The sequence below is a fragment of the Sarcophilus harrisii genome, chromosome 3 (assembly GCF_902635505.1).
Source record: "Sarcophilus harrisii chromosome 3, mSarHar1.11, whole genome shotgun sequence".
NCBI lineage: Eukaryota > Metazoa > Chordata > Mammalia > Dasyuromorphia > Dasyuridae > Sarcophilus > Sarcophilus harrisii.
The window spans coordinates 70212278-70233251 of record NC_045428.1 but is presented as its reverse complement, the minus strand read 5'-3'; the positions used below and the strand labels follow the sequence as shown (position 1 = coordinate 70233251).

Below are 20974 nucleotides of genomic sequence, written 5' to 3'. Positions count from 1 at the left end.
TTTAGGAAGGCAATGAAATGTGATAATTACTTTGTTGTGATACTATTATCACATCTGGAATTGTTTAGTAGCTCCACAGCTATTGGGGGATGGGGGGAAGGAGAGAAAGGTCTTTAATTCTTGGACTATAATTCATACTATAGTGAGGGAATTGTGAATGAGAACATTATAATAAATTGTATTCCACCACATTGTTCTGGAGCACCACCTGCCAGCTGACTAAGATAATAGCAAATATTTTAGTTGAGAATAAGATTTCTACCTGTTTCTCTGAAAGTAGGCTACTCTTTTCATTATAAAACAATTGTTAGGGTTTCCCCCAGAAGCAAATTCAACCAGTCTTCTTAAATTGTTCCAATTTATCATACAAAAGAATGTGACTTGACTTCCTCAGTCTAAACTCTAACTTGTCTTACCTAAGAATATCAGTCTTTGCAAAAGCAGTTAGTCCTTGAATTAAAATGGTTATTTTCCCACATAAGTAACATCTTACCGGAAAATGATAAAGTTTCTAGGGAGCTCCAGACAGTGACTACTCTTTGCATAGTTTTATGAGTAAAAACTTACATAATCTTTGTCTAGTTTTATCAAATTTCTAAAAGAAAATGCAAAAAATAAAATATTAGGGTGACAAAAACTGAGCATTTTTATTATAAAACTTTAATAGATGAGCCCAGGTTACAGAATTTTTCACTCAAATATATCTATTCATACATTATGCTGGCTGTTTTCTATCCTGAAAAGTTTAAATGCCTATAAAATGTAACATAAAAAAGTTATTACATGAATTTGATTAAAAACCATTTTCTCATGAAGGCACTTTAAAAAACAATAAGGATTAAAGGGCCTAGAATTCGTGAGTCCCAGGTAAACATAAATCTTCATAACACAACTGTCTCTTTCTAAACACAATTTCTTTTAGGCATACTATAAAAACTGAATATGAAAGAGAAGTGATTTAATCAACCTGAGTTACATGCAGGGCGATTCATTCCATACCCTCTATCCACCCCCCCCACCAAAAAAAAACAAAAAAGCACCCCCTAAAAATCAGCTTCTGCTGCTGCTCAAAGTTCATATATACAACTTTTCGATATGAATTTTTTTTTGTTCACCAGCTGTTAACAATTATAGAACACAATTTAAATATCAACTAATAAGGCAAAATAATGTTCTTCCTGGATAATGTTTTTAATGATATTACTAATATTTAAAATCATAATTTTTTTCTCACTTTATTTGGATGAGTTATCATAAAACTGAGATTTTTGTTACAAGTTTTTCATTTTACAAAGTAATGGTAAATGCAGTACTTGGGTGAAGAAATTATATTCCAGTATAAATCAGAAATATTTCTAATAAACAGGACTCGAAAAACAGATAAATGATAATAAATGATGAATATTTATATAATGTTTTACAAATGTTAGCTCATTTTATCCTCCTGATAACTCTGTGAAATAGGTGCTATTATGCCCATTTTACATATGAAGTAACTGAGGCATGACTTGCCCATGATCACAGAGATAGCAATAACAACAGAAATAGCAGCTAATGTTTATATAATTAATTACCAGGCATCATGGTAAATGCTACAATAATAACAATAAGAATCATATTAGAAAGTATACTTAGTAGCTCTTCTCATATATTTATCATATGTATTAGGCACTATGCTAAGGGCTTTACAATTATTTTCTCTTTTGATTCCCACAACAATCCTAGGATATAGGTATATTTATTTATGCTCATTTTACAGATGAGGAGAAAACTGGGGTAAGCAGAAGTTAAATGATTTGCCCAGGATCACTTGGCTAGTAAGTATCTGAGACAGAATTTGAACTCAGGTCTTCCTAACTCCAAGTCTAGCAATAACTAGCTGCCTGTTAATAAATACTGGTCCAGAAGCTCCCATGTGAATGAAGTTGCTCTCCTTTACAAAAATTTGATAAATTTGGAAATTCTTTTGCTTCCGGGCTATTGTACAAAATGAATTCAAAATTCCCAAACAGCTAAAAGTTAGTTATCTAAATTTCTGCCAATTCCTTAAAGGTCAGATTTTTCATCTAAAAATATATTAATATAGTCATTAGTGAGCATTAAAACTATCCCAATTCCCTACTAAAATGATGTTTTCCCATAACTTAAAAGCCACAATTGTAAAATCGAGAGTTGACCTTTATAAGCCATAAATCATTGCATATGTTGTCTAAATAACTTTATGAGGTTAATATATATATGTGACAATGCTGAGAAGTGACATGGAAGAGGAAATATAGTGTTTGATCTGGAGTCACAAAGGCCCAAGTTCAGATTCCATTTCTGACACTTATCAAATAATCAATGACAAGTTATTTTCCTGTCAGAAGACTTGAGTTTCCACATCTGTAAAATAGGAATAGTACCCTTAAGCATTTATCTTGTAGAGTTGCTTCATGAACCAAATGAGAATGCACATAAAGTCTCTCTGCAAATGTGAAAATATTATGTACATGTATTATTATTCCTTTGTTACAGATGAGAAAACTGAGGTTCCAAGACATCGAGGCTTCCCTAAGCTCACAGGGATAGTTAGTGGCAGGTTCAGGTATCAAACCCAGATCTTGTCACCTCAAATTCTGTTATCTTTCCAATTCTTCACAGTTGCCTCAATCAACAGCCATTTACCAAAGAAAATATATTTATATAATCTACTTGAAAAGGAATGCAAGAGGGGAAATAATCTCCAAATATTCTTCAGAAGCTACAGATTGCATAATTTGAGCAAACTCTTTTTCTCCCAAACTTCAATATATATTAAAGTCTATTGAGCCTATGCCAAAGAACGTGAAGTCACAATCTCTTAATTTAAAGAAGTTGATATTCTTGCCAAAGAATAAAAGGATATTAACATCTTTGATGATTTGGGCTTGTTTTACTTTTTAAAAGTCATAATTTCTGAAGTGCAGAGGGCTGGCCCAGTTTTTGATAAATCATTATCTTCCCATTACTTGTACTTTCAAAAATCTATTATCTTCCTCTAGATCACTCTAAGGTGAGCAAATATTTGGACCATAAGTTATATATTCTATGATAAATTACTGATGATTTGCTGTTGTCCTTTGTTCCCAAAAAGGACCAAAAGGACATCACTATGGTAGAATTAGACAAAGTATGTCTGACTGTGGTTGATCAGACCAATACAAGTTCAGAATGCTCTGCCATAGATTGGACGCAAATAGTTCCTGTGATCATTTAGAGTGGCTTCTATAACTTTGCCCATGTCATATTTGTTTCTGAGCTACCTCAATTCTGTTTTGTTTATAGAGCACAACATCTTCTCTGATGAGGGGACTCCATGCTTGGTGGTCCTGTGCCAGTGTCTTCCATGTCATACAATCAATTCTAAAGTTCTTAAGAGAGACCTTGAGAATGTCCTGTATCACTTTTTCTGACCATATTGCAAGTACTTGCTTTGTGTGAGTTCACCATAAAATAATTGTTTTGGCAAGCATATATTTAGAAAATTTAAAAAAAGACATCATTGATGACTATAGACAAGGAGAAACAGCACTTAAGATTAGTAATTCAGTAGGAAGGTTTCCAGAAGACTGGAGATATGAGAAGTATAATTTCAGGGAGGAAACATAGAGAGGAGGATGAATCTGAAAAAAACAAATGCAAAATCTGATGAAAAAAAATAAAATGTTTAAAAAAACTTATTACTTGAATTTTTAAGTTAAAGAAAAAGATATAATTTAAGTAGAAAGGAGCTGACAATTGAAAGACCTTTAAATGAAAAGTATTAGGAAAATAGGATATTTACATATTTTAAAACTACACTACTAGTAGAGTATGTGATTTGGGAATTTTCTATGGATGCCAATCATAATATTATGAATTCTGACTCAACTGCATGTTAATTCTGAGATTTTATTCATCTCTGTCAACACTTCTCTCCCACCTGATAATGCAACCTCTCTCTCTTTCACTTCCCTTCTAGGCCAGCCCACTATGTTGAATGAATCGTTTTTTCAACTCTCCATGACCCAATTTGGGGTTTTTTTGGCAATGACACTGGAATGGTTTGCCATTTCTTTTTCCAGTTCACTTTACAGATGAGGAAACTGAGGCAAACAGGCTTAAGTAGTTTTCCCAGAGTCATACAGCTAGCAAGTATCTACAGCCAGATTCGAACTCAGGAAGATGAATCTTCCTGACTCTGGGCCTGGCACACTATCCACTTCTAATCTCATTCCTACCCCCTGATGCCCAGCAGTCCACTATGTTATCTCAAAATTGAATTCCTTACCTTTCTATCTGTTCCAGTCTTAAGGAGGTCTCTGGCTTTAGACTGGCCCTTTGGGTTTCCTGTGGCAATCCCTCAGTACAGTTCCAGGTAGAAGAGGTAAAGTATAAACCCAAGTGAACTTTATTTTTTTGTTATAATTTATATCCAATGAATGAGATTTCAAGAAGGGGAATATAAGATTAATTAGTACAAAGTTTCATGGTTTATTATCAGTCAAGAAGAAAATGCCCAGAGTTTGCAAAGTTTGGGTAAACCAATATTTCTAGCTTAAATGACCAGTAGTTAGATATGAGTTAGATAATAATAATAATATTATTATTAGATAGAAAAAGGAAAAAAAGGGCAAAAATAATAGGAGAATTTGGCACAACTTATGGGTAGAAAGAATGAAAACCCCAAGATAATATGAAGGTTCTGTGAAAGAAAGGTGAAATACCAAAGAGAAATCAGTGAAGGACAACTTAAGAAAGTAATGAAGAGTCATATAATCTGACTCTGACTAAGAACTTGGAGGCAGACTGCTTTTCCTTCGGATCAAACATTTTGACCAATTTTACTAACCATAAGATCAAAATAGCTTCCTATTCATAGATATCCAATATGTTATACCTACAAATCACAAAGTTATTCAATCTAAAATGCAGTCTGCATCAGTTTTGTAGCTTTTTAAGTGTCAGTGCTCATATGGGAATGGAGGAAAAAGAGGATTCTTCCCCTTAATCATCACAAACATGAAGAGATGAAAGGGGTTCTCCCCCACTGGATCACTTAAACATAGTCAAAACACATGGCAAAGTGGTTAAAATGCTGAGCTTGGAGTCAAGAAAAGTTGGGTTCAAACATAGCCCCAGATACTTACTAGCTATATAATCCTGGACAAGTCTTTTGACTTCATTTGCCTCAGTTCCCTCAAGTATAAAATAAGAATAACAACATCACTTACCTCATAAGTTGTTGCTGGGAGGAACCAATGAGATAATACTTATAATGTACTTAACACAGTGGGTAGGCACTAAATAAATACTAATTTCCTTCTCCTTCTCTTTCCTAAAATCCTTATGAGCAATTAAATATTGCTCACAATATTATAAGTTGATAATATCTGTTATATATTATCACACTCTTCCTGAAGAGAAATATAATATTAAACACAAGCTAAAGTCCTGTGATATCTTCAGTTGCTTTTCATTGGAGTAAATAGAATTAGCTTTCCTCAAGTTAGAGATCTTAAAAAATCAGCTGTCCCAGAATAATGGATTTATGTTAATGAAAGTTTTTCAGAGTAGCTAGGTGGCACATGGATAGAATGCAGGGTCAGGAGTCAGGAAGATTCATATTCCTGTATTCAAATCTAGCCTTATATATTTACTAGCTGTGTGAGCCTGGGTAAGTCACTTAACTTTATTTGCCTCAGCTACTCATCTATAAAATGAGTTGGAGAAGGAAATGGTAAAACACTTTAGTATCTTCGCCAAGAAAACCCCAAATGGGGTCACAAAGTATTGTACAGGACTGTAATGATGAAACAATTATCTTTCTAATTAAAAAAAAAAACACTATTAGGGGATCAAAGTTCAAATCTCAGCTTTCCCACTTATTACTTATTTTGGCTTTGTACAGGCCATGCTTTAGTTCTCGGTTCATTCATTTGCAAGATGAAAGGGTTTGATTATAATGCCTAAAATTCCTCACCTATGAAATGAAAGGATTAGATCAATTAAGCCATGTGATCTCTTACAACCTATTGAAATAATATTGTTTTACATTTAAGTAGACTCTACTGAAACATTATGGACTACCTGTTTAAAATATTATATATCAAATTTTTTAAAAATTATATATCAAAAATTTAATATTACATATCAAAAGAAAAATAGTTTCATGAATATGTATATTATAAATCATGTTATTTAGTCTTGGAACAATTGAAGTATTTTTAAACATCTTATTTTTTTTATTCAAGTATAACTTCACTTTTCATCTTACCAATGAAAAATATAATGCATATTTTATATAAAGATATTTTACATGGTCTATAAATATTAAGAGAAAGCTGTTAAACTGTGAGAGCCTAAAACTTCATGTGTAAATTACAAAGAGTGACTGAGTCAGCTTGTAGGAATAAAAGAACATGGATCAGATCTCAATTTGCTAAACAAAATTAGCTGCATGCCTTTCTGTTTGTCTTATCTGTTCTCTAGCTCATGGTGTGCTAATTCAGGCCACAAGTATTATAGTAAGTACAGAAAGAGTAATAACTATGACTTTCACCAAACCATTGCATGAAATGTCTTATCTTCTAACACCTCCAAAGCTCTTGTTTTGGGGATATGATTTTCATCCCTTACATTTTTTTTAATCCACTAAAGAATTATGTCTGAGTACCAGTCACTTCAGTTTGCTAGTTAATTCTAAGTACATATTTTTTTAGAGGTTTCTATATTTCACCAAGGGACAATAACTGCTAAATTTGAAGTGAGTAGCAACTAGGAAATTATTATCTATTTTGATGATATTTTCATATCATGAAAATGTGACTTGAAATTATGTTCCTTTTTTGCCTTTAAATCATTATAATGAGACATTATTCATAAATATCACAAATGTTCTGTGTTCTGATTTTGAGATACATTGGTTTATTATTTATAGCAAGTATGGTTTTTAGAGTCAAAACATCCACCTTTTGAGAGTAAAAAGTTCAAGATAAACTTCTGTCGGTGTCGAATACAAATGATAAAGAAAAGTCAAGAACAGAGCTTGTTTCATTGGATGGCAGGACTCAGAAATAGCTATAAGGTATTCTCTGATGTTGTGCAAAGAATAGTAATTATGTATTCAAAGGACCTAGGTTCAAATGATGTTTGCTACTTATATGGCTGTGGCCAAATCAGTTCCTCACACATAAAATTTAAAAATTGAAGTAAATTCAAAGGTCTTTTTCTAGATCTAATTCTGATCCTGTGATTCCTTTGAAATCACCTAATCCAAATGTCACTCCATACATACGATATCACAAAATGGATCAGTGCTTAATGCATTGGACATAGCTTTAGTAAGTACTGAGTTCCAACCCAATTTCATATGCTTACTAGCTATGGATAAGTCACTTAACTTCTGACTCAACTTCTTCAACTATAAATCGGGTTTGCAAGAGCACTTATCTCTCAGGATGTTGTTTTTTTTTTTTTCTTTTTTTCTTTTTTAAGATAAACAGAGATAATATTTGTAAAGTACTTAGCACAGTGCCTGGAATATAATAAGTACCTGATAAATGCTTGTTTCCTTCCATGTGGATGAAGAAGCTGAGATCTAAAGAAGGCAATTCACTTGCTCAAACTCTCAGAGTCAGCAGAAAGTGCAAAGCAAGAATTCAAACTTAATCCCCAATCCCAGATGCACCACTCCACCCTATCCACATACATACACACTCTATTGGTATACCACTGCAGAGAGAATGGCCTTGAAACTATATGTGTTTCATGTGAGAAAGCCAGCACAATGATTAATTTTAATCACATTTAACTATTATAAAGTAGTAGCTTTACTTTTTAAAAAGTTATACTATTATAATTTTGATGTCTGGACACAAATGTGTATCATGTTCTGTGTGATAGTGGGAAAGACATGGCCAGTATCAGTCACTGAAAGACACAGAAAATAGAACTAGATTGCTTTAGAAAGGATTTTTGTGGGGTTTTGTGATTGTTTTTACTATATTTACAATTTTTTTCCTTTCTGCAACTCACTCTTTCAGAGAAGAGATAAAGGACAGAACTCACAAAATAGACCTTTACATAATAGCATTCCACATTCATAGTAACAATTGAAAAAAAAAGTTACAGCACTCCTTCTTGAAATTTCACCGTGACCTTAAAATTCTGAGTCAGAATAAATCCAGAATATATGGGTGATCTGGTTCAGGTTTGTTCAATAAATAGGCAGTATAAAAGAGAATCTCTAGGGAATAAAACCTGAAGGAGAAAAAAGCAATGTAAAATAAGGGTGGAGGGTTGCTTAGTGCTAGACGACCCAGAGAAATGTCTTCACATGACCATGAACCCCAAAAAAAGAACAAAGATAGGGTGAGCCAGAGGGCAGAGAGGATTAAAGTCAAGAGCATCTTTCTCATACAAGTTCATACCTAGAATGAAAAATGAATACCACAATGGGGCAGGAATACGGGAGAAATGAGTCACCATCATGGAGTTTAGCAGCAATACAAACTTGTGTGTGTGTGTGTGTGTGTGTGTGTGTGTGTGTAGAAAACATTATTCTTTTGAGCCAGTAGTACCAGTTAACAACAAGGTCAGGGAAAGCAGAACAGAGATTCAACTGTTCTTCAACAGATGGAATCCATGTCCCCAAATTCTCATTTCTTGATGTACAAAAATAATTCCTGATCTCTGCCTTTTTATCAAAGGTATTGAGAAGAGAAGCATCTATGGCTTAAAGTAATTCCAGAAAGAAGTGCTAGGTACTTACATGGGAGCCTTACTATATTCCTTACTGGACATTGGTAAGTACTTTTGAAGCTGCTAACTGTTTTAGCCCCCTAGATGAAGGTAGTGCACCCTAACAGCTTAAATGAGTTGACACAGTTTCTAGAAATGTCTTAATTTACTCCCCAAGAAAGTTTACATATAGACAGATGCCCATCAGAGACAAAACAGTGTTATTTCACCAATATTCAGAATTGTATCATAAATCATTAAATGACATCCAAGAAGGTATCAGTTATCCAGTCAGATGTTCCATAAAAACTGATTATATAGGATTCTTTTTAGATGGAAGACTCTTTATCACTCATAATACTTGGCAATATTTAGAAGTCTCTGTAAAACTGTTTTACTCTTTCATCCTTGAGAGGAAAACATTCGAATTTTGTAAAAGTATGCACAAAAGACATGTATTAATCACTCTTTGAAAGTCCTAGGTATTTATTTGGATAGGACTGGTTAGGCAAAATCCACGCCATTCTCATATCCTCCCTTCATTAAGTTTTTCCTTTCCTATAATCCAGGTTAACTTAACCTTCCTCTGAATTCTTATAATGATTCTATATTCTTTTTTTATTGGATTCTAATTACTACATCTAGGCAAAATACATTTTTCCAATAAGACTATTATGAAAGGACAGAGTTAAGGCCTTGTACTTCTCTTGTATCCCCATAAGTACCTAGAACAACTTAAAAGTTCCTCATAAAGTAGGGTTGTTTTTTTTTTATAAAACAATCCTAATCTTTAAACCCATACATCTCTGACAGAGCTCATCTCTAACACAAGGTTCCCTATGTTCATATACTTATGTTACATTATAAGTCATCAATTACCTTGAATTTTAAAATAAGAACATCTCTGATTATCTTGAAACGTTTCAGAATCATTTCAAAATCACTTTTGAAGGAAATGAAATGGATAAGCAAAAGATGCATTTTATCACAGATGCCAAGACTTAAAGAGATGAAATTATTTACTCACAGTATTATAAAGTAAAAGAATTTACTCTAAAATGTTGAACCCTAACTTAAATGACTTGGCCATATCCTACATCACACTGTGCCACAAAATGAGAAACTATGGTCTCCTTCAAATTGTAAGCAATAGCTGCAGGTTCAAGGAATATTGATCTTTTTTCTATTAAAAAAAATCCAAGGGCAAGAGGGAATTATTTTTAATTACAAACTGAGAACTCCAGTCAATTGCTATATTAGTGAATACCATGAATAAAGGTTTCATTGGAGCTCTCTACTATCTAGATAGATATAAGATATTTCAGAAAGATAGCATTAGATAACAGAAACAGCACTAAGGTAGCATAAGTAGGTTTCTTTGAGGCTATCTGATAAAACCCAAAGAAAAGTCAGTGATGATGAGAAAGCCCTATGCTGCATAACATGCTGAGCAGATCAGTATGAGAGATAATGGGGGGAAATACTTGACATAATTAATTTTGCACAATAGCTGTAGGCTTGAAACAATGCAAACTAATTTTGTTGTAAATATTAGCATTTCTGCTTTATAGCATCTCTCAAAACAATAAGACGATCGACCCACAGTTTTCAGATGATTGATTGGTGGAGCAAGTTTCTATAAGTTTTCAGGAAATAGAGTATCATTTTGATGATATGTCTTAGGTCAGTTTCAGGTACTTAGAAATTACACAGACACATCAAAAAAGGGAATAGAAAATGAAAAATAAAATTTAAAAGACTCTTGTTTCCTCTGAATCTACACTTGACTTTCCCCAATGACTGACTCAAAATGATGAAAAAGATACCACTTTCTGAGTATTGTATGCTTGGTGCACTCAATCCTGTTTGTGATATACTGTGGACATCTCACAAAGGCAACCAATATTGAAATAAAAATTCTCAAACCTCAGAAACATTTTAAATTAAAATAGATCCTTCTGCCCCTTGCACTTTTAGGGAGTATATTATTACACTTCTTTTCTCTTTTTCATATTTTTTTTTGGCCAAGGAAATAAGAGAGTTAGGGACTTCCTTAAGGAAACATTTAGCCTTGGAGTCAGTACTTCAGATATGTGCAAGTGACCCTGGATCGATGCCCTTTTATTTTCTTTCAGGAATAAATCTGGGCAATGGAATGGCTTTGAGATTGTCCAGTCAACCAGCCATATCAGATTTATCAGAAAGGAAGAATGGAAACTGACTTTGAGGGCTCCAGCAATGGCAAAGTAGAAGGTTGTTAGGAAAAACACGAGGGAAAAGAATGCACTTTGAAGAAGGAAAAGAATGCACTTACACATATACACCTATGTATAAAGTAAATGCTTAAAAAGAGATAAAGGGATACTGAAAAGTAACGCAGGGACAGAATATGTACAACAAATGATAAATCATATTTCTATTAAAAACCAAAGAATGAGTAAAGAATGTTTAAACCTACTTTATGAATGAAATGTGAATATTATCAAATAATAAAAATAATAAGGTAGCAAATATAGACAATGTATTCAAGTAAAAATTATTTTTAAATGTTCAATAAAATTTAGTCCTGGCAAACAAGTTATTATAATGTTTAATTAAGCTATATTTTAAAATTAAAAACAAAATAAATGTATATAAAATGTAACTCCATATTCCACAAGCTTTTAAAATCTGATATTTATTAGAAAAAATATTTCTATATGAAATGTATATATATGTATGTGTGTATATGTGTACATGTATATTTATGTGCAATATATATATATATATATATATATTTCTATCTAGAGAAATACATGTTAGGAGATATATTGTACATCCAAAAACCATCCACCTTCATCATCAGAACAGTGAATAGTAGTAACACTTTTCACTAAAATTCCCACTGTATATTAAAATTTAATTGATCTATAAGATTTGCAAAAGGGGAATAAATCTACATTGATACTGCATTTATAGAGTATCTAAGCATTCCAACTATCCCAAGGAAAGGACTGAATGTGTACCTAAAGGTGCCCTTGTCCTAAACATATGTAGAAAAGAACTAACTAAATAATACTTTGTGAAATTATACTTTTGCATTGCTTTTATCTTACCTAAACTAAATTTCATGAAAATTTTTTCTTCTTAATGTAAAAGTTGCCAGTGCTTGTGAAATATCAGTATTATGAAAGCTCCAATATGAAGGAAACATTCTAGGATAAAACTTCTAGAGATATACATCAGATCCTAGAAAGTGGGAAATACCAGTTGAATTTATTCATTATCCATCTTTTAAGCTATACAGGCCCTCCAATATAAGTACTACCTATTTTCTTTCTATATAACTGAAGTAGCATTTTGGTTTTCCTCAAAGAAAAAATGCAGGTAAATTTTGGAATTGTCTTCATGGGTAGTGTAAGATTTATTCTTGAAATGTAAATGGCCTTGTAGTGTAATACCTCTAGAGAAGTTCCGGAGTAATAAAAGAACAGAAATACTAAGGAATTGTCTGTTAACAACTTAGATTTGCTTTTTTTCCACCACAATAACAAACAAAAAAACCTTATTCAATTACAGTTATCTAATGGGGGAGATGTTTTCAAGATCTGTATAACGATCAAAAAAGAGCAATATTTCTATTCCATTCACATAGACCAGTAAATAAGGTGCATTCCTTCTGCTTCTTAAGAAATTAGCATTTCAAAAATATGCCACTTTCCCCTGAACTCCAAGCGTGTCTAATAATGCGAGAAGCAGATTGTCTTCCCTCGTTTCCTTAATTTGTTTCATCTAAAAGCAATTCACTCAACATCTTGTCGCCCTCTGGCAGCTTAGTTTACTTATCCGCACTTAATTTCTCATTTGGACCAAAACAAACTCCTTCAAACTGCTACTGACTGCTAACCGGGATTGGTTGGGGGTTGGGGGTGGGAGAGCTGAATATGTATTTACTTGGGCGCACGCACACATGCACACACACACACACACACACACACACACACACAGAGATTAGACAATAACTAGGTTCTGTAATGGTACACTAAGATCAGTTGAACTTTTCCCCCCAGGTCTGGGAAAAGCAAAACAAAACAAAACACAACACAACAAAACATCGCAGCATCCAAGGGCAGTAGCGGTTTCATCTGGATCACCTTTAGTATCCACGTTGCAATTAAGAGGGATATACCAACCAGCTCGCCTTTGTCCCGCTCCTACATCTAGATCACTTCTTTGTATTTTTACAAGTGGGGCTTGCCTTTGTGTCTCCAGAATTTCAAGTGCATAGTCACAGCCCGAAAAACAATGGGGCGCAAAGCCTCCCCCTCCAGAAAAGGGCTCACTTTTGGGTTATGACAGTTCGCCAAAGGCAGGGAAGCTGAGACAAGAGGGGGGAGAAGTGGTTTGTACAGCGATGAGGAAGAGGACAGCTGCAGAACTAATTTGGATTACATTCCTTACAGAAATTCTGAAAAGAGCTTTGAGGAATAGCTCAACCCCTCAGCCGCACAGTTAATACCAAATTGCTGTAGACTCAGAGGCGGTCCCCATGGCTGAGGCTGAACCAGACAAACCCCCACTAGGTTGCCTCATAGAAATTCCTATCAGCTAAGCATATATGTCAGCCTCAACTGCTTTTGAATGGGTCAACCTGCATAATCAACTCATTGAGGAAAATATGGAGAGGATCATGGTGCGAAGACGAAGGAGAAGTAGCCAGAAGGCTGCCTCATTGAAATCTACAAGGCGCGCTGGGGTGATTCCGGAGGTGACCTGAGTTCAGGAATCGACGATAATTGATACTGCATTTTTATAAATGACAAAGACCAGGAATTCTAAGGTCATTTTTAAAGCCCCAGTGAGGCTAACTTGGGGTTTGCTTGAAGAAGAGGGAAAGGGAAGGCGGGAGACGAGAAGCTGGCGTAGGGAGTCCGAAAATTAAGCAGCGCCGTTTCTCCTTAAGGTCACAAGGACACTATACATAGGCTTCCCTAAAGCATTCTCCTAACCCCCTCCCCTTCTTCCTACCCCTGAGGCTTTATCTTGTCAGCCAGCCTCCCACGCTACATCAAGTATCTCTGGTGTGATCACTTGCTGCCAGATCAGGAAACAGCACCGGCTGTCCAAATGGCACCCCCTGGCCATCTCAGACATCGCTCTTTCCTTTTGGCTCTCCTCGGTCTTCTGATCAGCCATCTCCTAGTTCCCATTGCTATCATCTGGGAAACTCAAGTGTCAGAAACTTTTAGCTCACTCGCACGACACGAACTGTCAAAGACCCTGCCACTGAGCTCTCCTCCGACCCCTCCTCCTTTTTCCGTTCAGTTACATTCGTGCGCCCTGCTACCTGAGGCTAAGCAGACCAGCCAACAGCTAGCGCACAGTGGTGCCGGCTTCGCCTCGGATTAGAGAGGATCGAGTGATGGGCGAGCTATCCGGCCAGCCCCAGTGCTAACCGGGAAGTTTGAGGGACCCCGGCCAATAGTAGACATTAACAGGAGGAGCTCTGATGGACCCCACAGAGTGTGGCTGTTATTCTTGTGAATAAAGTTTGCCAAGTCCTTTGGCTGCTAGACTCTCTACCAAGCACCCGTCGACCCTACGGGGGGTAGAAAAGGGAAGGGGATTTCGATGGATTGTGAGTTTTAGGAGAGCAGCTTCTGATCAAAACGGAGACGCGGTTGATATAAAGGTCTGCAAAGGATGCTTTTGGTAGCAGCTGTATGCAGTGACTGTACTATGCCTGAAATCTTGTCTATGTCAACGCTCCGGTGACTTGTGTCAGAACCCTATTTCTACCTCTCTCCACCACGCAGGTACAAAAGCGACTCGGACATATACATATAAGTCGCTTTGGAATCAAAAGACCAGGGCTTCCACCGAGGAAGCAAGGGAATGTATGCCATTCTGATCCTCTTTTCTTTTCGCGCCCCGGAATAGGCAAAAGTCCCAATTACTCTGTTTCTTTTCTTCGGAGGGAGGGGGGGGAGGAGAGGGGAGTCAAGAGGTGGGAAAGGGGAAAATTGTCTGCGCTGATTGGGATTTTCCGTGTGCGTCTTCTACGTCTTAGACTAGCAGGCTGAAAGAACTAAGCCCTCTGCTAACCTCACAGAGCGAAAAAGAGGGGGGGGGGGTGCGGAGGAGAAAGGGGTTACACAGTGATTTCCACGCACGCACTAGAAGAAGGAGGGGGAAAAAAACAAGCAAGTTGGAGGTGGAAATAAGGAGGGCAGTGATACAGGGGGCGGCAATGAAACAAATTCATATCAGCTTCTCCTAGCCTGGAAGCGATCTATCAATAGAGGCGGGAAGTGGGAGGGAGGGGAGACCACAAGCACAAATCATCCAGACAGCAGCAGGTTCCACAGCTGGAGAGAGAGCGATAGAAAAGCAGAGACTGCGACCCACCTGACTGAGAAGCGCCGGGCTGGAGGGTCCAGGCTACCACGAGAAGGCTCACACAGACCCACAGTCTTGAAGCCAGCTTCATTTTTTGGAAGTCTCAAATCCTTTGCTGACAATTACATGTCCAAATCGCATATCCCCTTATTGTATCCCTCAGATAGATGTGGATGGGCGCGAGTGGATATCGGGAAGAGAGAAAGAGAGGTGTACAGTGTATTTGTGTGTGTGTGTGTTTGTCTGTGTGAGTGTGAGTCTGTATGTATGTGCGCGCCGGCTATTCCAGGAATGGAGGTGAATGAGGGTGCGCGTGTGTGTCTGCGCTGCTCCCGGTCCCAGCTGAGGTTCAACTGTAAGTAGATTTCCCCCAGTGATCTTCCTCTGTCTCCCGGTTGCCCTTTCGGGTTGGTCAACAATAAAAAGAGAGAAGGGGAAAAAAAGTTGGTAGTAGATCTGCTTTCGCTCCCCTACAGCGCTGCTTTCTCCTCTTTTTGTGCTCCCTGCACCTCCGCTGTGAGTCGGGAGGCTGGAGGGGAGCCTCTGGCGTCTCCCACGGATCCTGCCCTCCTCTCCTCACCCCACTTCGGGCTCCTCAGACTTGTCCAGCGGCTGTAGGAGTTAAAGCCTCCGAGCGTCAATTCCAGCGCTCCCCCTTCTCTGGCAGCGGCGGCGGCCGCGGCGGCAACAGCAGCTTGGAGATATTAACTAGACTTCAAAAAAAAAAAAAAAATGGAAGCGGGATTGGGGCGAGGGGGCGGGAGTATGGAGGTGGTGGGGGGGAGTGTTGCGAGAAAGAAAAACCCTCCACAGAACCAAGGACCGAGAGGCAGGCACTGCTTGGTGGCTTAAACCCCGCCTCTGCTCTGACCCAGCTAGCCACACCCCTTCTCTCTTTCCACCCCCCCCCCTCCCCAAATCTAAAACCTCATTGGCTCAGCCACTCCCCAAAATCCTGAGCCTCCAGAGTTGGGAGAACACCTGTCAGGAGAATGAAAGGGGTGGCGTGGGCGAGAGAGGGGAGCTGGTCTTAAAGGGCTAGTGCCAACTGTGAGGTTAAGATACTCCCCTCCTCCCCACCAGCAAGAGTCCCAGGACAGCTGGCAGGCAGTGCTGGGCAGTGTGCCCAGAGGGGATGCTTAGATGGGGAAAAGTCCCCGGTTGCCCCCATGGGGGTCGGTAGGGGCAAGAGTCTTGCCTTTTCCTCTCCCCCAGAAAGAGAAGCAAGGTCAAAGCTCAAAAGCAGACTGCAAAAAGGGACCCTCAGAAGAAAAGAGTGTCTTTTCCTCCTTCCCCAACCTCACTCCCCCTCAAAAAAGAGACTCTCTTTCCAGAGAGATGAGACCAAGGGAAAGAAAAAAGTCTTGGGGGGGGGAGGGGGACATCCTTCTCTCCCACGGGTACTTCCCAATCCATCATTTAAATGTAGGTCTTAGGTCCTAGAAAAGAGCAAGATTTGAGCTAGAATCATAGCTCTGAATATAAGCCATAAGATATGTCAGGTACAACTTGCTAATATCATCTATTTAGCCTTCCCACTCCCAAATAGCAGGCCTTGGCCCCTAGAAACTTTTCCATGGTGAACTCGGTGACTAAGGAACAGAAACAGAGACACAAATGCAGCAATTCAAGGAAATTATTCTGGGACAGTGAGAAGATCTCATCTATTCCAACTTCAGAAATAACTGTAGCAGAATGGGAAGGGCATTTTTCAGTCAGGAAGGGGAAAAATTATCTCCTTCCTTGATCATTAACTAGCTTTATGACCTTGGACAAGTAACTTAGCTACTCTTGATTTCAATGTCCTGGTTTACAAAATGAGGGGACTGGACCAGGTTCTGAATAAAGCTACTTCCAATTATATCAGTCTTTTAACTTTATAAATCCACCTTCCCTGACACCCTATGCCAATTTTAAAATAAACCAAAGAGTGTGAATTCAAGTCCAGAGAATGCCTTCAATCTCAAATGGTAATCAGCCCATATCACTCATGTCTTGAAGTAATTGGTCCATATAAGGTTGGTTCTAACAGGTACTCACTGGCTCATCTAAGAGATCTACTTGCACTAGAGCTCATTAAACCCATTTTAGAACTAAATTAACTTTCAAAATTCACTCCAGGACGAATCTAATTCCTCGAGTGTTCTTTATGTATCCTAGAACTGATTTAGATCATAGTGGACAGTAGCTGACCCCATAAGAGCTTGGTCAGAATCAACCTGACTCTAAAGTTTGAAAGGAGATATGGTGATATTTACACTGTTATCACTGAGATAAAAATATGTTTGCGGTTGGTTTTCTATGAAAGTAACAGCAGCAAGAAGCAAAAAACTGCTGGAGATAACCACCCTCCTACCCCCACTTCTACCTTTGTTGTTGCATTTCATATGTGATACTTCCTCTTTCTTACCTCGGATGTTTTCATTAGTTTTCTCCTTCAAAAACATCAGCAGAGGCTGGGACCAAATAAATACAGAAGAAATATCCCAAGGAACCATTATAGAGCCCAAAGATGTTATTGTCTTGTGTTTACAAGTGACAGCACTTTAGAAAGATTATTGTTGTTGTTGTTTAAACTGATCTCCTACACCCAGGACTTTAAAAGAATAGAACATGAAAGAAAATGAGACTAACCCCAAAGGGACCCTGGTAAACAGGCACATATAAGGCAACCTCTCAGACTGGATATTAAGGAGAACAATCAGGGACAATGATTGCAATAGTACTATAGAGGCTACCTTTTTGATTGTCATCTTTGTTCCTATTTTTGTCAGCCCTTCTTTTTTTTTTTTTACCTGCTTTCTCCTTTTCCAATATTCATTCCTCTTTTGATAAATAATAACAAATAACAATATCAAGTCATATTTACAGAATGGTTTATGTCTTACAAAGTCAAGTTTTGAACCTCACTACAACCCTATAAGGTAAGTACTAGTGCAGGCATTGTTATCAGATTTAACAGAGGAAACCAATGTTCTGAGAAGATGCATTACTGGTTCAAGTTGATACAGCTTGCAAGTGATATGGCTGGGACTCAAAACCATTTTTTAGTTTGAAATTTGGTGTTCTAGCACAACACAGCTGCCTTGAAAAAAAATCGCTTGTTTATATAGTTCTTTGAAATTTACAAAATACTTTCATCGCCAAAAAAAAAGCATCTTAGGGAAGTATTATCATTCTCTTTTTTTAATGAAGAAACTAAAATTCAGAGAAGTTAATTAATTTTTTCACAGTAACACAGCGAGGCCCAAAGCCAAGACATCTAATGTTTAGTGCAAATCGTTTTGGGCAAGCCACTGAGTTTTCTCATCTGTAAAATGAGAATAATAATAGTACCTGCCTCACAGAATTTTTGTGTACATCAGATGAACTAACATTTGTAAAGCACTTTGCAAACCTTAAAAGGACAATATAAATGGGACTTGTTATTGTCTTCTTTATTTATTATAATAACCATTATTATTATCATTATCATCACACTAGATCTCAAAGACTAGGTCTCTAAACTTAAAAATCTATATCACATTAGCCCTTAATTATATTCGGTCTTTCTCTAATCATTTTATATTTATTAGTCTCATTCTTATTCCTACTTCTCTTGATAGCACAAATTATATCCTTTACTTCTTTTGCTTCTTAAGAAGAATCTAGAGCAATGCCATTGATATAGAAATTCAGTACTTATTTGCTGATTGAACATCTTGTTCAGCTTCACTCGTACACAGATACAATGGATCTTGGGATAACTGAGAAGAAAAGCAAGGCAGAGTGCATGCTGGTCACTTCCCAACCCTGAAGTTCCCCTTGATGTGAACTGGGGACAAAAACCTCCCCCTACTGGAGGAAGGTGAAAATGGTACTCATGCCTTGGTGAGGAGAAAAGTGGAAAAGAAAAATGACCTGATAATGATTTCCCAAGTTGTATCCTCATTTTTCACATTTCATGTCTATCATTCTTAAGTTTCCCTGCTTCTCCTAATCCACATGATGATCCTCAGATATGACTCTGTACTAGATTCATTTATTCATCAAAATTTATTAAGTGTGTTATAATTATTCAGTCTCTTGGTCATAACCCGCTCTCCATAATCCCATGGACTATACTGTCCATGGGGTTTTCTTGTCAAGGATATTGAAGTGGTTTGCCATTTCTTTCTCCAGTATTAAGTGGATAGTACTTTTAAGTCACTGCATTTGGATTAAAAGAGATTCGAAGATACAAATAAGACAGAACCCCTAATCCCAAGTAATTTACAACATAATAGAAAATTATAAGACTATACATATGTATGTATGAACATACATGCATGTATGCTTATATTCAAATAAATACAATATAAGTTGGTGGAGTTAAAATATAACAGAGAGATATGTAAGTGCTCTAAGAGCTGCCAATGGAAGAGATCACATCTATCTGTTAAGGGATCAGGAAGGGTTTCTTGAAGAAAGTGGCATTTAAATTAGATTTTGAAGTATTGGTAAAATGTCAATAAGCAAAAGTGGGAGAGAAAACATTTCAAGTTAAGAGACAGTGTGAGGCCATGGCATAATAGCATGAAAAAACAGGGCACAAACTGAAAAGTCTAGTTTGGTTAGAAAATATATTATATGAAAGGGAGTGGTGAATAATATGGCAGGATAAATAAATTGGATTCAAACAAAAGGGGGTCTTGGAGACAGGGTAAAGACTTAAACCTTTATCTTTTAGGTACTAGGTAACCATTAATTTTTTTTAAATGGGACTTACATGATCATAGCAATTCATTAAAAAGGGTCATCAGGTGTAGGGTAAAGCGAGCAGAGCCAGGGAAAAATTATATCATTGTATTAACATTGTAAAATCAAACAAGACTTAAAAACTCTGATTAGCACAGTGATCACATTTGTTTCCAGAAAATGGATGATAAGAAATGCAGCATTTCTCTTGACAGAAAGGAGATGTACTAAATATGCAGAATGAGGTATGTGTTTTTGGTTATGGCCTAATGGCAATATTTTTATTATGCTTATTTGTTACAAAGGTTTCATTTTATTTTCTCCCAGTGGGAATGAGGATAGACGAGAGAAAAAATAAGTTTTTGATAACTGAAAAAAAATTTAATTAAAAAAGTTAGCCAGAAATTATGTGGAGGATTTATTTTGGTTGTTGAATTGTTTCAGTGGTGACTGATTCTTTGTGACCCCATTTGAAGTTTTCTTGGCAAAGGTACTAGAGTAGAAAATCCATTTCCTTCTCCAGCTCATTTCACAGATGAGGCAACTGAGGCAAACAGGGTAAAGTGACTTGCCCAGCATCACACAATTAATAAGTGTCTGAGGACAGATTTAAAGAATCTTTCTGACTCCAGGCCTGGTACTCTAGCCACATTCTGGACCAGAGAGTATGTGAAAAATGATGTATAATAGAGATAGAAAGGTAGCTTAGGGCAAGGTTATAAAGGACTTTAAATGCCAAATAAAGGAGATTATCCTCTGCAATTTATTGTGAGGGGAATAACATGGTAGTACCTATGCTTAAAGAAAATGTCTATGGCAGCTCTGTGTTTTGTGAACAAACCGAAGGGAAAAATCAATTAGGAGGTTACTGCAATAATTCAGACATGATAAAGACCTTGAAGTTACATGGTGGCCATAAGAGTAACCGGAAGGGGACTTATGTGAAGATGTCATAGAGGTAGAAATGATGTGATTTGACAACTGATGGGACATGTGGAATGAGAAAGAGTAAGGGAAGAAGATGTAAAATTGACTTTCTAGAAGGCTAAAATAATTCTAAGCTCCTAACTTTGGAATATGGAAGGAGAGATAGTTATTAATAGAAATACCTATCAAGGGATCAGCCAGGTGTTTCAGT

The 20974-nt window shown here is 36.9% G+C and overlaps 1 protein-coding gene across 4 annotated transcripts in view; it reads right to left on the bottom strand.

Moving 5' to 3' along the window:
• The window catches only part of ERBB4 (erb-b2 receptor tyrosine kinase 4), a 1320366-nt gene extending 1304382 nt beyond the window's left edge, over positions 1 to 15984 (bottom strand). For all 4 annotated transcript variants that reach the window (XM_031963609.1, XM_031963611.1, XM_031963608.1 and 1 more), the window contains exon 1: positions 15130 to 15984. In XM_031963609.1, the coding sequence (XP_031819469.1) occupies positions 15130 to 15211 (82 nt within the window). In that variant the 5' untranslated portion in view covers positions 15212 to 15984. The remainder of the gene's footprint in view (positions 1 to 15129) is intronic.
• Between the last annotated feature and the right edge of the window lie 4990 nt (positions 15985 to 20974).